Source organism: Saccoglossus kowalevskii, chromosome 3 (genome assembly GCF_978046115.1).
Source record: "Saccoglossus kowalevskii chromosome 3, keSacKowa6.1, whole genome shotgun sequence".
NCBI classification, from domain to species: domain Eukaryota; kingdom Metazoa; phylum Hemichordata; class Enteropneusta; family Harrimaniidae; genus Saccoglossus; species Saccoglossus kowalevskii.
Genome location: NC_140643.1, coordinates 32035964 through 32055226, shown reverse-complemented (window position 1 = coordinate 32055226; position 19263 = coordinate 32035964). Strand labels below are relative to the sequence as shown.

Genomic DNA, 19263 nt, shown 5'->3' with positions numbered 1-19263 from the left:
CTGGCAATTGCCGTTGACCTAATTTTAAATGGCGTTTCAGTGAGTAGCGCTACGATGTCGCCGTTTGGCTTTCCGTACTCTCGAATATGTTGGCTTCGTATCCGTATTTACATTTTTGCGAAATTCTATCGCGTATTTTCACAAACCTCGCGCAAACCACCGGTATACACTAACTTCAACACCAAAAAACGTGCTTGAAATTTTCCATTTTCGGATAGGAAAAAAAAAATTAATTTAGAAAATAGAAATACGGATTTAAACTTCATGACCTTTGCTTCAAAACAGTGTAAAATTTTTGGCCGCATGCATGACCGTAGAGCTGACATTTAAAAATGTATTCACGTTAGTTAATTATCAGCCGCGCCGATTTTCAGAATCACGTGACGCTAAAACAAACAGTGTTCACAAAATATTAATAATAGAAAAGTACAAGTCAAGGGCTTTCCAAACATATATAGATTGTATAGGTTCTTGTAAAATTTACTCCGATTATAGATGTTTACATTTTCCATGCCAAAAAACTATCTCGCTACCTTAATGGGCATTTTGTTTTTTGTCTGGACCCATGTGCTTCAAACTTGGATAGTTTTTGAACACTATTTTGTTTTGCAATTCCATCAAGAATGACTTGTGGCCATTTTTGTGTTGAGAATAATCAAAATTTCTTATGAACACAACAAAGATAAAATTATTTTAGTGAACATGGAATAGTTATATTGTTGTAAAAATCCAAAGAGAGTAAAAACAGACATCTCAATATAATTTGGAACCCTCTAATGAAAAGGCATTTTGTTCAGATGTCACAAAACATGTCCACACTATGTTGAAGTTGGATAACAATTGAGAACACTTTGTCTAGCTAATCTAGTAGTAGAATTGAGGCACTATATTGTAATTCACATCTCAAATATACAAAGTGTATGAAAGGCTCATAGGGACAAGACTTATAACAAACATTGTATTGTTTTTGTAGAATCTAACAATAAAAGTGCAGTATGTAAATTCTTTTACAATGGATATGTATGTTATCGAGGAGAAGCATGCCCATATGAGCATAGTTTACCAGGTGAGTCTTATTATGTGGCTATAATGTGCCAGTTGTGTAATCGCCAATAATGACAGTAAAGTAATGGCCAATAGTGCTAGTTATATAATGGCCAATGGTGCCATTTGTATTATGGTCAATGGTGCCATTTGCATAATTGTCAATGGCGCCGTTTGTATAATGTCCAGTGGCGCCGTTTGTATAATGTCCAGTGGCGCCGTTTGTATAATGTCCAGTGGCGCCGTTTGTATAATGTCCAGTGGCGCCGTTTGTATAATGTCCAGTGGCGCCGTTTGTATAATGTCCAGTGGTGCCGTTTGTATAATGTCCAGTGGTGCCGTTTGTATAATGTCCAGTGGTGCCGTTTGTATAATGTCCAGTGGCGTCGTTTGTATAATGGCCAGTGGCATCGTTTGTATAATGGCCAGTGGTGCAGTTTGTATAATGTCCAGTGGTGCAGTTTGTATAATGTCCAGTGGTGTCGTTTGTATAATGTCCGGTGGTGCCGTTTGTATAATGTCCAGTGGTGCCATTTGTATAATGTCCAGCGGCACCGTTTGTATAATGGCCAGTGGCGCAAGTTGTATAATGTCCAGTGGCACCGTTTGTATAATGTCCAGCGGCACCGTTTGTATAATGTCCAGCGGCACCGTTTGTATAATGTCCAGCGGCACCGTTTGTATAATGTCCAGCGGCACAGTTTGTATATTGGCCAGTTGCGCAAGTTGTATAATGGCCAGTGACTTGTGTATTGAGTTGCATCTGTGTGTTTATCTTTTTGTTCAAAGTTGGTACTAAGTCATAATGCATGTCAACTGATGGACATTTTATGACTGACTGGTGGTCTTTTTAGTCTGAAGTCCGAAAATGGGGACTTATTCGGTCTCCGTCCGTCTGTGTGTCCGTCTGGAGTCGTATCTCAGAATCCCATTGTCCGATTCCGTTCATTCTTTGCATGTGCCTAGTACTTTATGTTGGACATATGCACATGCAGTGGTCTAGCGATTTGATTCAAAATGGTAGCCATCTTGTTTTTTGAAAATGTTGTATTTTGAAAATGTTGTATTTTGGACATGCTTTGTCAGTTTTCATTCAAACTTGGTACATAGATTATACATGTTAGGATACATGTCCATGACGATTTATTTCACAATTGGATCAAAGATGGCCGACTGGCAGCCATCTTGTTTTTTGAAAATGTCGCATTTTGGACATGCTTTGTCAGTTTTCATTCAAATTTAGTACATAGATCATACATGATACATGTCCCCGACCGTTCGTGAGTTCCTGTGTCTGTCCGTCCGTCCCTGCGTCAATCTGTCCAGAGTCGTATTTCAGAATCCTGTGGACCGATTCCGTTCATTCTTTGCATGTGCTTTTAGTACCTTATGTGGGACATATGCACATGCAGTGGCTTAGCGATTCGATTCAAAATGGCCGACTGGCAGCCATCTTGTTTTTTTTAAATGTTGTATTTTGGACATGCTTTGTCAGTTTTTATTTAAATTTGGCACATACATGTACTTTATACATGTTAAGATGCATGTCCATGACAATTTGTTTCAAAATCTGGTCAAGGATGGCCGATTGACAGCAATCTGACTTTTTGGCCTTACTACTATATTTCCACAATTTATGTACCATTTTCATTTGTATTTGCCACATACATCATACATATCAGTGTGTTTCATAATCAGATCAAAGATGGCCGAATAACGGCTGTTTTTATTTTTGGCCATATTACTACTACACGGAACACATGTTTTGATGTAAATAAACAATCTGTTGTATACGCCTCTTGGAACTCAAGTTTCAAGGACACGCTCGCGACAACCCCTCCGCTTTAATATGACAGGCACAAAGAGAACTTTCAAAAATTTAACAGGGACTGTGTCATTTCCAATGACTTGTTTTAAAGGCAAAATGTTGTGCTAATTCAGTTGCCCTGAAGGCAATGCCTGTAGAGTCATTATTCTAGTGATGTAGCACCATGTCCAATTATGGGCACTAGTATATCAATTAGTGAGTACTATTTTTAGTCCCTGTTCGAACAAAGTTCGAAAATGGGACTTATAATTCGGTCTTTGTCCGTCCAGAGTAATATTTCGGAATCCTTTGGACAAATTCCGTTCATTCTTTGCATGTGTCTAGTACTTTATGTGGGACATATGCACATGCAGTGGTTTCGCGATTCAAATCAAAATGGCAAACTGGCAGCCATATAGTTTTTTGAAAATGTCATATTTTAGACATGCTTTGTCAGTTTTCATTCAAATATGACACATACTTTATACATGCTAGGATACTTGTCCATGACAATTTGCTTCAAAATCGAATCAAGGATGGCTGATTGACAGCCATCTGTCTTTTTGGCCATTCTATATTTCCAAGATTTATGTACCATTTTCATTCGTATTTGGCACATACATCATACATGTCAGTTTGTTTCATAATCAGATCAAAGATGGCCGAATAATATACGGCTGTTTTTACTTTTGGCCATATTACTATATCTCTGTCACCCATGTATCATTTTCATTGATATTTAGCATGTCATATATGGATACATGTACATGTCAATTCAATTTGCAATTTGATCAAATATGGCCGACTGGTGGCCATCTTGTTTGTTTAAAATGTGATAGCTTGGACATGCTTAGACATTTTTGAATCGGGGCTATGCCTAGCTAACTCTATTTTTAGCTGATATTTATTAAAACTGCTAATTTGAGCACACTGCCTTCACCATATTATTCAACACAAGAGGGCACTTGACTTGTAGATAGGATTTATAGTCACTTTAGTCCAGAACTAACAATACAATTACAAAGAGTTGCAATTCCTGTATTCCCTATCCCAGAATCTCAAATTCGGTCATTACACACATGTTAACATTGTATAAAGCCCCATGTAAAGATTTATTGGAGGGCACCATGGCAACAAGCATTCATATTCATGAGATGTATGGTAATGCAATTTTAGTGCCTCATTCCCATCCTCAGACTCAATTTTCTCAAACATACTTTAAAAAAATGTTAGCAAGTGCAATAACACATGCACCTCAATTTGTTTTACTTTTACTAGTGATCTATGTTTTTCTTTGCTATGTCTTAAACCGGAAGGGTCGTCACGCAACATGTGTTCGAATTTGATGTAAATATAAAACAATCTGTCTTGTATGCCACTTGGGACTCAAGTTTCAAGGGCTCGCGACAACCCCTCCGCTCTAATTTAACGGGGACTGTATCATTTTCAATGACTTGTTGTATACTGTTTAATTCGCTAAAATTAAAACTTAATTTTTTTTTATATTATGTGATCAGGAGAGTCATCTGAAGACCGCTTAGCTGTACTTCGTTCATCTAGCACTGTAGTATTACCTAAAGATGACAGTTGGGTTCATGTAGAAATTACTGCTATCCATGATCCTTTACATTTCTGGGTTCAACTGCCATATGGTAACAAGTCATTAGATCAGATAAAACATGAAGCTGAAGAAGGTAATTTTATAAGAACTTTGACCTAGTATAAAATTTAAAGCGAGGGAGTAGTCACCTGTGCATGCGTCAGATTGCCATAGCGTGTCATTGTTTACAAACCAGCGTCTACCTAAGAGCCTTTGCGTTTTTCGTGTGTGTTGTTATCATCGCTTGGGACTCAATTCCCATGCGTGCGCAGGTGACGACTTCCCGCTTTAATGTAATCTATTTAAATAACACGGTAAATGCTTTGATACTTGACCTTTGTCAGATTTGTTCATTTTGTGGAGATATCATAGAGGTAGCAAGAAGGAAAATAATTCTTTCAGTGCAACGAGTTTCAAATTGACACCAATGACTTACAAGACAATAGGATGTGAATGTAACTGGGTTTTAATAATGCATGGCAAAGGTGAAGTACTGGTCGGGAAAACACCTTCCTGTAATTATTTAAAAAAACAGGTACTTAAAATGGTTGACACATTTACCTGTATTTGCTAACACTGAACATATTCTGTAAACAAAAGACGGCTTCACTACAATGTGGCATCACCTTCACTTCTGCATAGCTTTGCGTCATCTACACATCATCTTCAAATAAGCTTCGCCTCATTTCTCCAAGTGCAACTAAATTATGATCTGCTTCAAAATTGTTTCATAAACAATAACAAATTTAGTACAGTACAGTTTTTCCCGTACTGTTTTTGTGTACACTTTAGAACATAGAGTGAAATAAAAGAATGTGAAATTAAATAAATCTAACTCCACAACCCTATATATTTGTGTGTGCGAGTTCTGACATTGTATGTGTAGTTACCAAGTGAAATATCCATGCCACCAACTGCACTAGATCAGTTCATTGCTAAAACGAAAACTGACTTGACGGTGATGGTCGGCGTGAAATTGATGCATGGTGGACTTGAACTATCCATTTCTTACCTTACTAGTAAAATTTAAAAATAAATAATCAAAAGGCATGAAGAAATACAATAACAAATATTATTACATATGTACTGCAGTTTATTTTGATTCGTCCCTGAAATCAAATTCGGTATTTCCACACCTCATATGCAAATGAGGTCTGAGAGCAAACAAAGTAGTCCCTTCAGAAGTACCGTTTTTCGAAACATGGCAGAAATAAACAATATTAAGAAGTACGATATTTTTCTCTTGGGGTACATGAATATACTTGCCGAGTGAAATGAAATTTGAACAACAGTAATGGTACCTTTAGCCAGTCACTTATTTTAACAAAAACTAATTTGCATATCACCCATGCAATAATGTTTTTGGTATTTCCACGGTCATAATATGCAAATGAACATGGTATTTCCATCGGCTACCGAACTATTTTTATTTTGTAAACACATTTTCGTCTGCTATTTTTGTCCGGTTCAAATCGTCAGGCAACATTTTTGGCGTGTTAGGTGTACATCACATGGAGCACTACGATTGAGAGAACTTGATGTACGTTGAAACTAAGTTTTATAAACCTTGAAGGGCTCTAGGAAGATCCACCAGCAGTGAAATCAGCGTTTACTATGCAGCCGCAACCGCAACCATCAGCATCGAGATACCAGGTTTCTGCTGGTGACGTTGCACGGCATGTTTGCCAATGCACAATTCTGTGACGGAACTTTTAACTTCAACATAAACTTTGTATCATAGTTGTCTAGTTCAAGTTCTGGTTCTGTCGTGGTCCCAACTAAACGTCAACAAATTATTCATTCGGACAGTGACTCAGATTAGACGTCTGATTATTTTAATTTCAAACAAACAGTGACACTCGTTCTCTGGGCGCGTTCTACACTGACACGCGCTGCTAGGGCGTAACATATTAATGGGCAATGGGGTTCCCCGACCTAAATTCCATCCCGGTTTGTTGCAAGTTCTTTCTTTAATATGAAATAATCAAATATGGAACATATGTAATAATAACAGAACCCCACACCCTGCCCGTGGCTTTCGTTGCGTATGGAAGTTATTTTCACTTGAGATGCGGTGTGGGGTTCTGTCATATTATTGCCAATCGTAAACTTTATTCCAGTCAAAACTGTAAGATGTTTGAGGTATTCCATCATTTATTGGCGACTTCAGTGATAAAAAGAAAGAATGTATTTTTTTTCGGCATGCGGAGCTATGAGTAGCTGTAATATAGCTATATATGGTGCTGTAATCCAGCAATAAGCTTCAACAACTAGTATTACATTGTAGGTGCAAATCAACAGTTGGACCTGCATTTAAAAACAACCCCTTGCATTTTCAGGCACATCGTGACAATTTATTTGATCAACTTGTTGCAAAATAAGTTAAACAATAATTTTGTAATTGCTAGAAATGTATGTGAACCGTAGAAATTTTAGCAATGAGCCCAAAATTATATTTATCGCTGACCACGTTATCAACTATATTTTTCTGAGGTTGAAAAAATGTTTATACATAATGTAAAAAAAAATTATCTTGGTTTTATTTTCCAAGTGCTCATGTTCGTTATTTTCATGTACAAGTTCATATTCATACATGTAGATGTGTAATCAAGCTCAAATAATAATACTGTAAAATAATTTATTTTAGCTGGAATTAATTTTCGCTGAAAAGTCTTTTTGGGTATTTTGTATGGAATTTATTTTCACTGATTATTGGTGAGTTGAATGTAAAATATATGAAAAAAAAGTTATATTCGCTGGATTTTATTTTCACTTAATCATACCTTCAGCGAAAATAGTGGAAATAAATGTCAAGTGAAAATAAAGTACACCTTTACAGTACACCATTTCTGCTACCCTAATTTTTAGCTCCCGTGAAACTGAGCTTATGTGGTACCGGTGTCTGTGACTAAAATTTGTTTCACCGATAACTCAAGAGTTTGTGCATCATATTCATCAATAGACAAAATCGAAGACAGATGTCGTACAACTTTCTGCCAATATTGATTCGTAAATGTGCCGGTTACATGTACAGTGTTCTCCTCGGGCCTGCGTCGCTTAGACAATAGCCGCGTAACTTTCGTTTCGCCCGTGATTCTGCATTGTTCTCATTAGGTCTTTTAAGGGTATCGGGTCCGATACTGTTCTTTCTTTCCACTATACTGTTTCCCTCAAGCTGGGCTGTTTCCAGGCCATTGTTTTGCAATGATGAATCAGAACAGAACAATTTGTGTGAACTGATCAATCCTAACTTATTATCTGGATACTCGTATTCACCTGCGGATACTTCGGCCTACTTTCAAGCATGAATATAGAAGGAAATCAACGATTTTTTTTCAGTATCGTTCCAGACTTTGCAAGAAATTTATATAATAATCACAGTGATCACTACTATTGGGTTCAAAAATTATTGATGATCATTCAAAATATAGTGGCCATGGCTGTCGGTTCAACCCAGTACTGACCTTCACCGCTATTGCGACGCCACGAGCAGAGAAAAGGAAAGCTGAATCCCCGCGTCTACACTTAATCCATGTATAAGGCAGACACCCGACAGCAACAGCAAGGAAGTTTGTCAGTTTTATTCAAGATATAAATTTTCTATTTTACGCATTGGAGCTACACAATGTGACTGAAAGCACTTCCAATGTGATCTAATTTGCAAACAATCTCTTTGCACACGACTCCCAGTGTCTTCTCGAGCAGACAGTAATGTTTCACATTTGTTTTCGCATGGTTTCCATCTTACTCAAATAAAACGAAGCAGTTGATTTCTATTTTACTTAGTGTTTATTCTTGTTTGATATTTTTAAACAAAAATGCACTGATTAAACAAATAGTAAATATGCGAGTTTTTTGTTTTTGACGAACAAGGACAAGGAAGACAAAATGGCAGTAGTTTTGTGTAGGGTCGATCGCGATCTTCGGTTTGTATCAAAAGCACGTCTCACAAACGAAATATTTTTTTTCGAGCGATAATTTGATAGCAATTATAAAACAAATTTCAATCGTTGGCGTATGTAAGGGCTGGATCACTTACTTTCAGAGGCTCAAAGTCCGGACGAACATTAAACTACGATGTTTTTATTTATCTGTTCTAGGTACATTGTGTATGTTGTACAGACTTTTTAGTTGTACTATTTTGATGATTTAATTTCAAGAATCTATCAAGGAACAATCTGTTGTTACTTTACATGTTCACATAGGTTTAATTTAGCAGATTTTACTTGTCAGCGAAAATAGCGAAATTTGCCCATTGCGTCAGGAAGATCTATCCCGATTTGCTGCACTGAGGTTAATTGCGGTTTTTACTATTCCATCGCTAATGACACTAATTACCAAGAATTAATAAAAACAAGTAAAATTAAGTCGCATTGGGAAAAAAACCCATAAGAAAATCAAAGCAAAAATTATTCAACTGCAGACGAGACCTCTGGAAATACTTCATTTATAGAGTGCCTCATTAGTGCCCTTTGTTTACAAGTATAGTGTCCTTGCATGTTTTTCAAAATGCCCATATCAAAATCATGTGTTTCCATATACAGTATGTCATAGATTCTCAGACATCTTGATCAATTTTATTGATGGATTGACCTACATGCAATTACATTCACTTATTAGGCAAAGCCTATACCTTTATAATACATGCTCTGATCACACGGGAGCTATTTACAGTTTAACTTTGATTGGCATTTTTTGGTACAAAAGCATATTTTTGACTTTTGAAAATTGAGCTAGTTGGAGATGCGCAGATGTAAAATATATAGTTTGATAATTAACTGTTTTATAACTTTTCATTACTGTTATTATTTCAGGTGTGTCTGACAGTGGTGTTGATGATGAAGAAGGTAGTAGCTTCCAGGATTTAATGAAAAGTATAAAGTAAGAACAATGCAGTTATTGTTACCAAGATGCTACTATATTATAACTTACAAATGCTGATTCCAAGTGAGAAAGATCTGGAGAGAATACATGGTTCTTTGCTGGAGTCTATAAGTTTTAACCCTCCATTCCCAACCAGATCTTGGTCATGTATTGAAAGATTTTGTTTGAACTTGGATTCACAATAGCCATTATTTTAACTTTTAAAATGGTCTCCATTTTGCCATTTCGAGTTGCATTGTTCAATGAATATGCATCATGATGTATGTGTGCAGTGTGAACATTCTTGGCTAGGGCATATATCAGAAAGAAGGAACTCAAATAGCATTTCTGAAATCAATGACTGCCAGTTGGTCTGAATAACGAAAAATAATCCAAGAAAATGGAATAATTTTTATTGTAAATAATAAACATTGTTAGTGTACAATGAAATCCAGATCTCAGTCATGAATGGAGGGATTTAGTTTTAAATTACTCCATACATTGGACATTATGGGGTCTTGATGCAAGATATTTTTTTTTTCAGATCAGATTCAAAATATTCGACTGGTGGCCATTCTATTTAAATTAAAGGACAGTGGTTGACGTGCCGCGTCCTGTTCGAAATGGGACTCATAGCAACATATATGCATTGTGCATAGAAAATACATTGTTTATTTACGTACAATTCAAACATGCGCTGCGAGACGACCACCACCCTTTAACATATTTAATGGCAGAGTTTGGACATGCCTTGACTGGGCGTGTTAACACTTGCATCATACATCAAGTCCCACATGTGCACATGTTTTCGTTTGACAATTCAATTCAAGATGGCTGAATGGTGGCCATTTTAATGTTAAAAATTCATCGAAATCCAGCTTTTCTGTCATTCTGGTGCAAGATTTCACTTGTATGTATTGATGTTTCTCTTAAACTTAGAACAAACATTGGACAGAATAGGAGTCTCATGGTTGTCTGTTTGTTTTTCAAGTTGGATTCAAAATGGCCGCAACAAATGCAGTTCTGGAGCTCCATTTCTGACATGTCAGTTAAAAATTCATAAAAATCTAGCATTTCTACAATTCTGAGCCTGAATTATGGTCATTCATACATGTAGACAGAATTTGTTCAAACTTGGTACATGTATATACATTGGGACCGTAATGCACGTCACTCTTTTGTCTGATCGTACTCAAAATGGCTGACTGTTGGTCATTTTGTTTTAGTGTATGCAGTTTTGAAACCATATCTCTGACCATTCATGTTCAAATCTTCTATATTTCTTCAACTTGAAAACTCGTGGGGACTATGTATGCAAATACTTTGATATGAAAACAAATTTCCTACTTTCTAGTCTTGTCCAGTTTTCTATGCATGTACAATGTACTACTGCACAGCAAAACTTGGTTGACAAGAGTAAATTTTAAAGTGTGTAAATTAATGATGGGACTGGCTACATTGTCATCAAATATCGAGATGCAAAAGAATAAATAATTAATTTATAAACTATCTTTATGTTTCATAATTTTTGGTCCATTAGATAGATCTATGCACTTCTCATAGCAAATACTGTAAAATACTTTATTTCCGCTTGGGATTTATTTTCGCTTTTTTCGCTGAAGGGCTGATTCAGTGAAAATAAATTCCATACAATACACCCAAAAAAGCCTTTTCAGCGAAAATTAATTCCAGCGAAAATAAAGTATTTTACAGTACAGTAAATTCAATGTTATATACAAATGAAGTAAACAAAGGCTCAAACATGCACTGACCGTGTTTTTGACTCCCATGTGCGAAGCACAAAATGGGAGTCTTTGCAGTTAGTGTGTGTGTATGTGTGTCCGACTGTTCCACTGCTATCTCAAGAACCATACATCGTTTTTTGATGAAACTTGGTGCATAGATGCTCTGGGCCAATGCGCAGATTTGATTAGGTTTTGGTAAAAATCCATGCTCGTTAATTACCTAATTTGCATGATAATTAGCTAATTTTTAGCTATTCTATGACTGTTCCACTGATATCTAAAGAACCACTCATTGGATTTTGATGAAACTTGGTACATAGATGCTCTGAACATATGCGCAGATTTGCTTAGTTTTTGGTAAAAATCCGTGCATATTAATTACCTAATTTGCATGATAATTAGCTATTTTTTAGTGGTTCCATGACTGTTCCACTGATATCTAAAGAACCACTCATTGGATTTTGATGAAACTTGGTACATAGATGCTCTGAACATATGCGCAGATTTGCTCAGTTTTTGGTAAAAATCCGTGCATATTAATTACCTAATTTGCATGATAATTAGCTATTTTTTAGTGGTTCCATGACTGTTCCACTGATATCTAAAGAACCACTCATTGGATTTTGATGAAACTTGGTACATAGATGCTCTGAACATATGCGCAGATTTGATTAGTATTTGGTAAAAATCTGTGCATATTAATTACCTAATTTGCATGATAATTAGCTATTTTTTAGTGGTTCCATGACTGTTCCACTGATATCTAAACAACCACTCATTGGATTTTGAGGAAACTTGGTACATAGATGCTCTGAACATATGCGCAGATTTGATTAGTTTTTGGTAAAAATCCGTGCATATTAATTACCTAATTTGCATGGAAATTAGCTATCTTTTAGTGGTTCCATGACTGTTCCACTGATATCTAAACAACCACTCATTGGATTTTGATGAAACTTGGTACATAGATGCTCTGAACATATGCGCAGATTTGATTAGTTTTTGGTAAAAACCCGTGCATATTAATTACCTAATTTGCATGGAAATTAGCTATCTTTTAGTGGTTCCATGACTGTTCCACTGATATCTAAACAACCACTCATTGGATTTTGATGAAACTTGGTACATAGATGCTCTGAACTAATGCTAGGTTTTGATTAGTTTTTGGTAATAATCCGTGGATACTAATTACCTAATTTGCATAATGATTAGTCAATTTTCGGTTTTTCCACTGATATCTCAAGTACTAATCATCACATTTCAATGAAACTTGGTACATAGATGTCATATGACACTGCACAGACCTGATAGTTTTTATGGTAATATCAGTACATATAATTTCCTAATTTGCATAATTAATTAATTTTCAGCTTTTGATATAAGTAGTGAGCATTACATTTCAATGAAACTTGGTACTTACATACTCAAGGACTATGCAGAGATTGATTGTTTCGGATAAATATTTGTGCATATTAATCACCTAATTTGCATAATTAGTTAATTTTCAGCTTTTCCACGGGTATCTCAAGTACTAATCATCACATTTCAATGAAATTTGGTACATAGATCCTTTAGGACTATGCAGAGACCTGATTAGTTTCAGGGTAAATAATTGTGCATATTAATTACCTAATTTGCATAATTAATTTTCAGCTTTTCTACTGATATCTAAAGTACTAATCATCACATTTCAATAAATCTAGAATTATGCAGAGACCCAATTAGTTTTTGGTAAATATTTGTGCATATTAATCACCTAATTTGCATAATTAACCAATTTCGAACTTTCACACTGATATCTCAGGTACTAATCATCACATATTAATGAATGTTTATACATGGATGCTGTAGGACAATAGACAGACCTGCATAATTGTGGGTTAAAATCTGTACATATTAATTACCCAATTTGCATAATTAACCAATTTTAAGCTTTCACACTGATATCTAAAGTACTAATTTCCATTTTAATGAAACTTAGTACAAAGATGCTCTAGGACAATGTACAAACCTAATTAGTTTGGGGTAAAACTCTGTTCATATTATTTCCCTAATTAGCATAATAATTCATAATTTTTTGGTTCTATTCACATTTCAATTAAACTTGGTACATAGAGTTTTTGTTACATTGCGCAGACCTCATTAGTTTTACAATCAAATCTGTTCATGTTAATTTTCTGATTTGCATAATTAGTTTTCAGCTAAGTAATTTCAAATTATATTTAATGTGTCTCCAATACTCTCAGCACATGGGAGTTCTTTCTAAGCTTTCTTTGATTTAATGTGTAATAATTATTATTCTGATTCTAGCGCTCATTATAAGAATTCTGTATACAAGGATGCTGATTCTGATACATTACCACCTAGACGGGGTGAAATAGTATGTGCACAGTTAACTGCTGATAACAAATGGTACAGAGCTTTAATAACTGATGTACTGGTGGAAAAAGAGAAAGTTAAGGTAATCATAACCTAGGTTTATAGTTGTATTGTTGGCAAAACTTAATTGAAAACCCTTTTAATTATGAGTAACTTAACCAAAAATTAAATCTGAAAGCGTTCTCAAGTGAAACCTGACACTGTTAATTGACTAGGTTATTTGTCTTCTTTGCAATAAATCTAGTCATGCATCTTTGAATGAATTCTGCTTAGGGAGCATGCTAAACAAAATTAACCTAGGAAGTATGTAAAAAATTGCTGTGGATCAAATATTAATAGTGTATTACTGTAGAATACTTTATTTTTGCTTGGAATTTATTTTCGCTGAAGGGATGATTCTGTGAAAATAAAATCCAGCGAATATACTTTTTTTCCTATATTTCACATTAAACTCATCAAAAATCAGTGAAAATAAATTCCATACAAAACACCCAAAAAGCCTTTTCAGCGAAAATTAATTCCAGCGAAAATAAAGTATTCCACAGTATATTGATCATTGAACAGAGAATCTTGTGTGTGATTTGGTGGCTTGATGACACCCTAAGATGCTGAAAAATTCAATCGCAACCAAAGCCTCATAACTGCTTGGTTATGTTTAGGTATTTGCAAGGCAGATATCATGTGAATACCATAGATGTACCGTACCATTCAATATTACAGTGCATGTACCGTAAAAACTTCAAAATTTCGACCGGTTTTAAATAATTTGTGTTAGAAATGTGACGTGTTTTTAGAGTCAAAATTAAGGTGCATTTTCGGGCGATCAAATTTTTCAGAATAGAAATCAGCAAATGAAAAAATGGGGATGATAGACAGTGTGCTTCGTTAGTTTTTAAAAAAATGCAATGTCCGTCAATTGACGTGAACTTCCCCATGTTTCACGGTAAAAGCAAAGGTGGCAGAGTTGTAGGCTAAACAACTCAAAATCAAAACAAAGTCATCAATCAGTGAGTATTATGACAAGGAATACAAAACATCAAGACGCGGAGAAGAGGTCAGCACAAAATTAGGTCAAAAGACAAAGCTGTCTCGCACTACCTAGGAAAACTTGCGAATGTTTGAAGTACAGGTACCAATTGGACAAAAGATACATGAAAGTTTAGCAAACTATCTCCCCGACTCAGTGCAATGTATCCGGTTAGAATCAAAGCTCACGTGTCCCTTATTTGAGGGACCAGATTCTGCCGTAAATTCGCCCTTGGATTAAAAAATAAAATGGGATTTAAGAAAATAAAATGGGACTTTTAAGGTGTATTTTGTCATAATTTTTCGGACATTTCAATCATTCCTGCCGGCTAAAATAGAGTCTAAGTTTTACCGTAGTCATTGACGTCTATTCAAGAGTACACGTGTAATGGTGTATGATTTTTATTGTGACTAGCGTGAGCGGGTAAGCTTCGTTTCGAGAATGAACTGTTATCACTGTAAACAATGTTAAATTATTCTTCAGATGCCCAGTTTAGTTTTTAAAAACAACTAATTTTTTGATTTAAAAACAAATCATGCCGTTTTTGCATCAAAATCCAAGCCAAAAGATCGTACTACAACATCAATTTCTTCCGCATTGCATTCAATAACATTAACATATTTAAATAAGCTATTGTAATTTGAACACGTTGGCATCATCCAGCTTTTTGATTGGTTAATTAGCGATTTGACCTATTTGACCTAAGAGAACATGGCGGATATCCTACAGCATCAAACGTTTATACGGGACCGGAATCATTCGCTTACGATGAAACTAAGTTGATTTTTATTTGTATTTCATAACAATTCAACGAATTTATTTTGTGTACATTATTATAATCACTACTGAGTATTAATCAACAATTCAGAAACGCAGCATGCCGAGATTTTTGTGTTTGTTTTTATTTGAAACTTCATTTATTTAGAATATATTTTCGTTACCAATAAAATAAAAATCTCTCAGTCAATCAGAAACCCGGATTCATGTCTTTGGGGAAAGTCTCGTTTGAACGCTCACATCGTTTTTTTTTTTTCGTCTCGGGGAAAACCAAAACTGGTCGAAATTTTCGAATAAGAATGAGTTGGCAATTTTTAGTGTAGTCGAAAATTTGTAGGTAAATAAAATACCGAAACCCGGCAAATAATTAGGTGTTCGAATTTTTAAAGGGGTCGAAATTTTGGAGTTTTTACGGTGTATATAGTAAAATGCTTGAATCAAAATTTTGCCAAAGTGTGCACAAAGACAGTACAGCGGGACTATTGATCGGTGACGCGCAGTGGAGGTCGATGCGACGGCGTACTGTACAAGTGCATATATAACCTTATTATTATACATCTTTTTCTCCTATTACTTACTTTTATTGACAACAACTTAATAAACTAAGTAACTTTCTTAATTCATTTTAATTTCATTTGAAAATTTGAAAAACCGTGCTGTTATATATTTTGTGTGTGTAGGCGTTTTATCTTGACTATGGCAACAGTGAATTCCTGCGATTTTGTAACATAAGGACTATTTTACCTGAGTTCCTGCTGTTACCATTCCAAGCTGTTGAATGTTTCCTTTTTGACCTGGAGCCATTGAACAAAGGAAAGGAGTGTAAATGGTCTAAAAAAGTTGTGTGAGTATAATATTTTTCTACAGTACACTAGATTTGCCCTTTTGATTGTCATTATAGGCTTGGTAGCACAAATTTACAATGTTTTATGTAGATAATCAATTAAAAATTCATAAGATGAGGATAAGCAATATTGTTTCACATGCTTGGAGATATGCGATGAAGATTCCATTGCATGCAACTTAATTCTGATCAGTTATAGAACGCACTGGGTTTTGTTTGAACAGAAATTATCTTGATTATCGCCCTACCAAAGTTAGGCGAACAAAAAAGCCCAAGAGAAATACTAACCAGTTCTTTCAGACTTAATTCGCAGTTATAGTATTTCTGGAAATGTACATTTACCGGCCTTGTTCTTTTGTTATCGTGTAATTCCTATGACTTAAAATGGGATATTCATCGCATGCACCAGTTGCATTTTATAAATGCTTGCTTTGAACCAATTCCTAATTTCTTTGTTCTAGTGCAAAATTTGAAAAAGAAGTTGTTAATAAAACTCTGGAGGCAAACGTGGTATGTAGGTGAGTATATAATATGGAGCAGGGACTTTTTAGCTCCGCTGTCGACTTTGTCGAGCGGAGCTTATCATATGAGTGATTGTCCGTCGTCGTCGTCCGTCGTCGTCGTCCGTCGTCCGTGTCAATGTTTTACTTTTTCGACTTCTTCTTGAAAACTACAAGCCTGAATGCTTTGATACTTGGTGTATATGTACCTTGGGTAGACCTCTCTCAGATTTGTTCATTTCATGATGATATCTTCAATTCTCTAATTTTGGTGAATATTTTTGTCATTTTTGGTAAAAAATTAAATTTTCGACTTCTTGTTAAAAACCGCAAGTCCAATTGCTTTGATATTACATATATAGGTACTACATGTGGACCTCTCTCAGACTTGTTAATTTTGTAATGATATCATCAATTTTCTAATTTTGGTGAATATTTTTGTTATTTTTGGTAAAAAATTAAATTTTCGACTTCTTGTTAAAAACCGCAAGTCCAATTGCTTTGATATTACATATATAGGTACTACATGTGGACCTCTCTCAGATTTGTTCATTTTGTAATGATATCTTCAATTCTCTAATTTTGGTGAATATTTTTGTCATTTTTGGTAAAGTGATATTTTCAACTTCTTGTTAAAAACCGCAAGTCCAATTGCTTTGATATTACATATATAGGTACTACATGTGGACCTCTCTCAGATTTGTTCATTTTGTAATGATATCATCAATTCTCTAATTTTGGTGAATATTTTTGTCATTTTTGGTAAAAAATTATATTTTCGACTTCTTGTTAAAAACCGCAAGTCCAATTGCTTTGATATTACGTATATAGATACTACATGTGGTCCTCTCTCAGATTTGTTCATTTTGTAATGATATCTTTAATTCTCTAATTTTGGTGAATATTTTTGTCATTTTTGGTAAAAAGTGATATTTTAAACTTCTTGTTAAAAACCGCAAGTCCAATTGCTTTGATATTACATATATAGGTACTACATGTGGACCTCTCTCAGAGTTGTTCATTTTGTAATGATATCTTTAATTTTCTAATTTTGGTGAATATTTTTGTCATTTTTGGTAAAAAGTGATATTTTCAACTTCTTGTTAAAAAGCGCAAGTCCAATTGCTTTGATATTACATATATATGTACTACATGTGGACCACTCTCAAATTTGTTCATTTCATGATGATATCTTCAATTCTCTAATTTTGATGAATATTTTTGTCATTTTTGTAAAAAGTGATATTTTCGACTTCTTGTTAAAAACCACAATCGTTTATGGTGAAAAATTATATTTTTGAATTCTTGTTGAAAACAGCAAGTCCCATAGCATTGATACTATGCATATTGTTCATTTTCTAATGATATCTTCTGTTCTTTAATTGAAATGTGCATTGCTAACAGCGGAGCTATCTCAGCCGAGAGGCTGCTTGTTTAAACAAGGGAACAGGGGCGCAGCGCCCTCATGCCATGGCCTTGCACCCACTTACTCTGGGGAGCAGATCCTCTGGCAACCATAAAATTCTGAATGACCAGGGATCGCATGTGGCCACAGTCTTCAACTGTGACCTGTCTAATAGTAATTTTGACCCCAAGGAAGCTATAGAATGCTCCATTTTAACTTAGAATGATCAAAAACTCCACAGCCTGGTAGAGAGAACCCTATCTCCCCCACTTGGTGGCGCCGCTGAATTGCTGTTTTTTTTCTAGAAAAATCCCTGTATACAGGGAAAACTGAAACCTGTGTAGACTGAATACCATTTTTCAGTTCATAGACAGCGTGCTATAGGGGGTAATCCACTGACATTAATTAATAATAGCTTAGAAATGAAATTCATGCATAAAAATGACCTAATTTGCAAAAATTAGGCATTTTTTTAGTACAGCTGTATGAGTGTTACATACTAGCTGCAAAGTTTATTTCTCAGGTTTTTGTTATTTTTGGTAATACATGTAGGTGATATTTTTTACTTATCTTGAAAGTCTGATTGCTTTGATATATAATTTATAGGTACCTCAGGTGGATGATGTATCTTCAATTCTCTAATTTTGATGACTATTTGGTAAAAAATTGTTATCAAGCTTTCCTTGTCATAAGCCCAGTGGCCTGAAAATGTAAAAGTAAGGGGTGGGCTTATACTCGAGAACCACTTCAGAAAAGACAATTTTTTTTTTGGTGTAATGAATGAAGAAATGAAGAAACGAGCATTTACATAAAACTAAACACATTTTATTACAATACGATTTGTGTACCGTCTGAATTTAGGGTGTAAAAAATGGGTTAAGTCTGTGGGGAAACAGTTGAAGACAACATCTTGATCATTATCTTCGTTTTGGGATGTTTTCAATTGTACGCAAACTCCAGATGCAAAGCAATTTTCGCCATGATGTTTTTTCAGCACGATTTGACCAAAAACAACGTCCTACATCAAATCCATGTTTTCAATTCACTCTGTATGTAGAACTTGCTTGTGCGTCATTAACAGTGGAACTGTATCAGCTGAGAAGATGCTTATCATACTTAAATTAAACTTTAATAGTTGCTGTGGGATATACCATTGACATACAATCAAATTGCTTTATATTTTAGATTTCTGGTTGTATTATAAACTTATTAATTTTAAATGTTTCCTATTTCCACTCCATTGTTCTTCAAATACAGTACTCAGTTTCATTT

The 19263-nt window shown here is 35.0% G+C and overlaps 1 protein-coding gene across 1 annotated transcript in view; it reads left to right on the top strand.

Annotated features, from left to right (window-relative positions):
* The window catches only part of LOC102809228 (uncharacterized), a 53688-nt gene that overhangs the window by 28504 nt on the left and 5921 nt on the right, over positions 1-19263 (top strand). The window contains exons 11-16 of the mRNA XM_085497452.1: positions 995-1066; positions 4369-4545; positions 9266-9332; positions 13370-13520; positions 15923-16086; positions 16548-16604. Coding sequence (XP_085353578.1) covers positions 995-1066; positions 4369-4545; positions 9266-9332; positions 13370-13520; positions 15923-16086; positions 16548-16604 — 688 coding nt within the window. The remainder of the gene's footprint in view (positions 1-994; positions 1067-4368; positions 4546-9265; positions 9333-13369; positions 13521-15922; positions 16087-16547; positions 16605-19263) is intronic.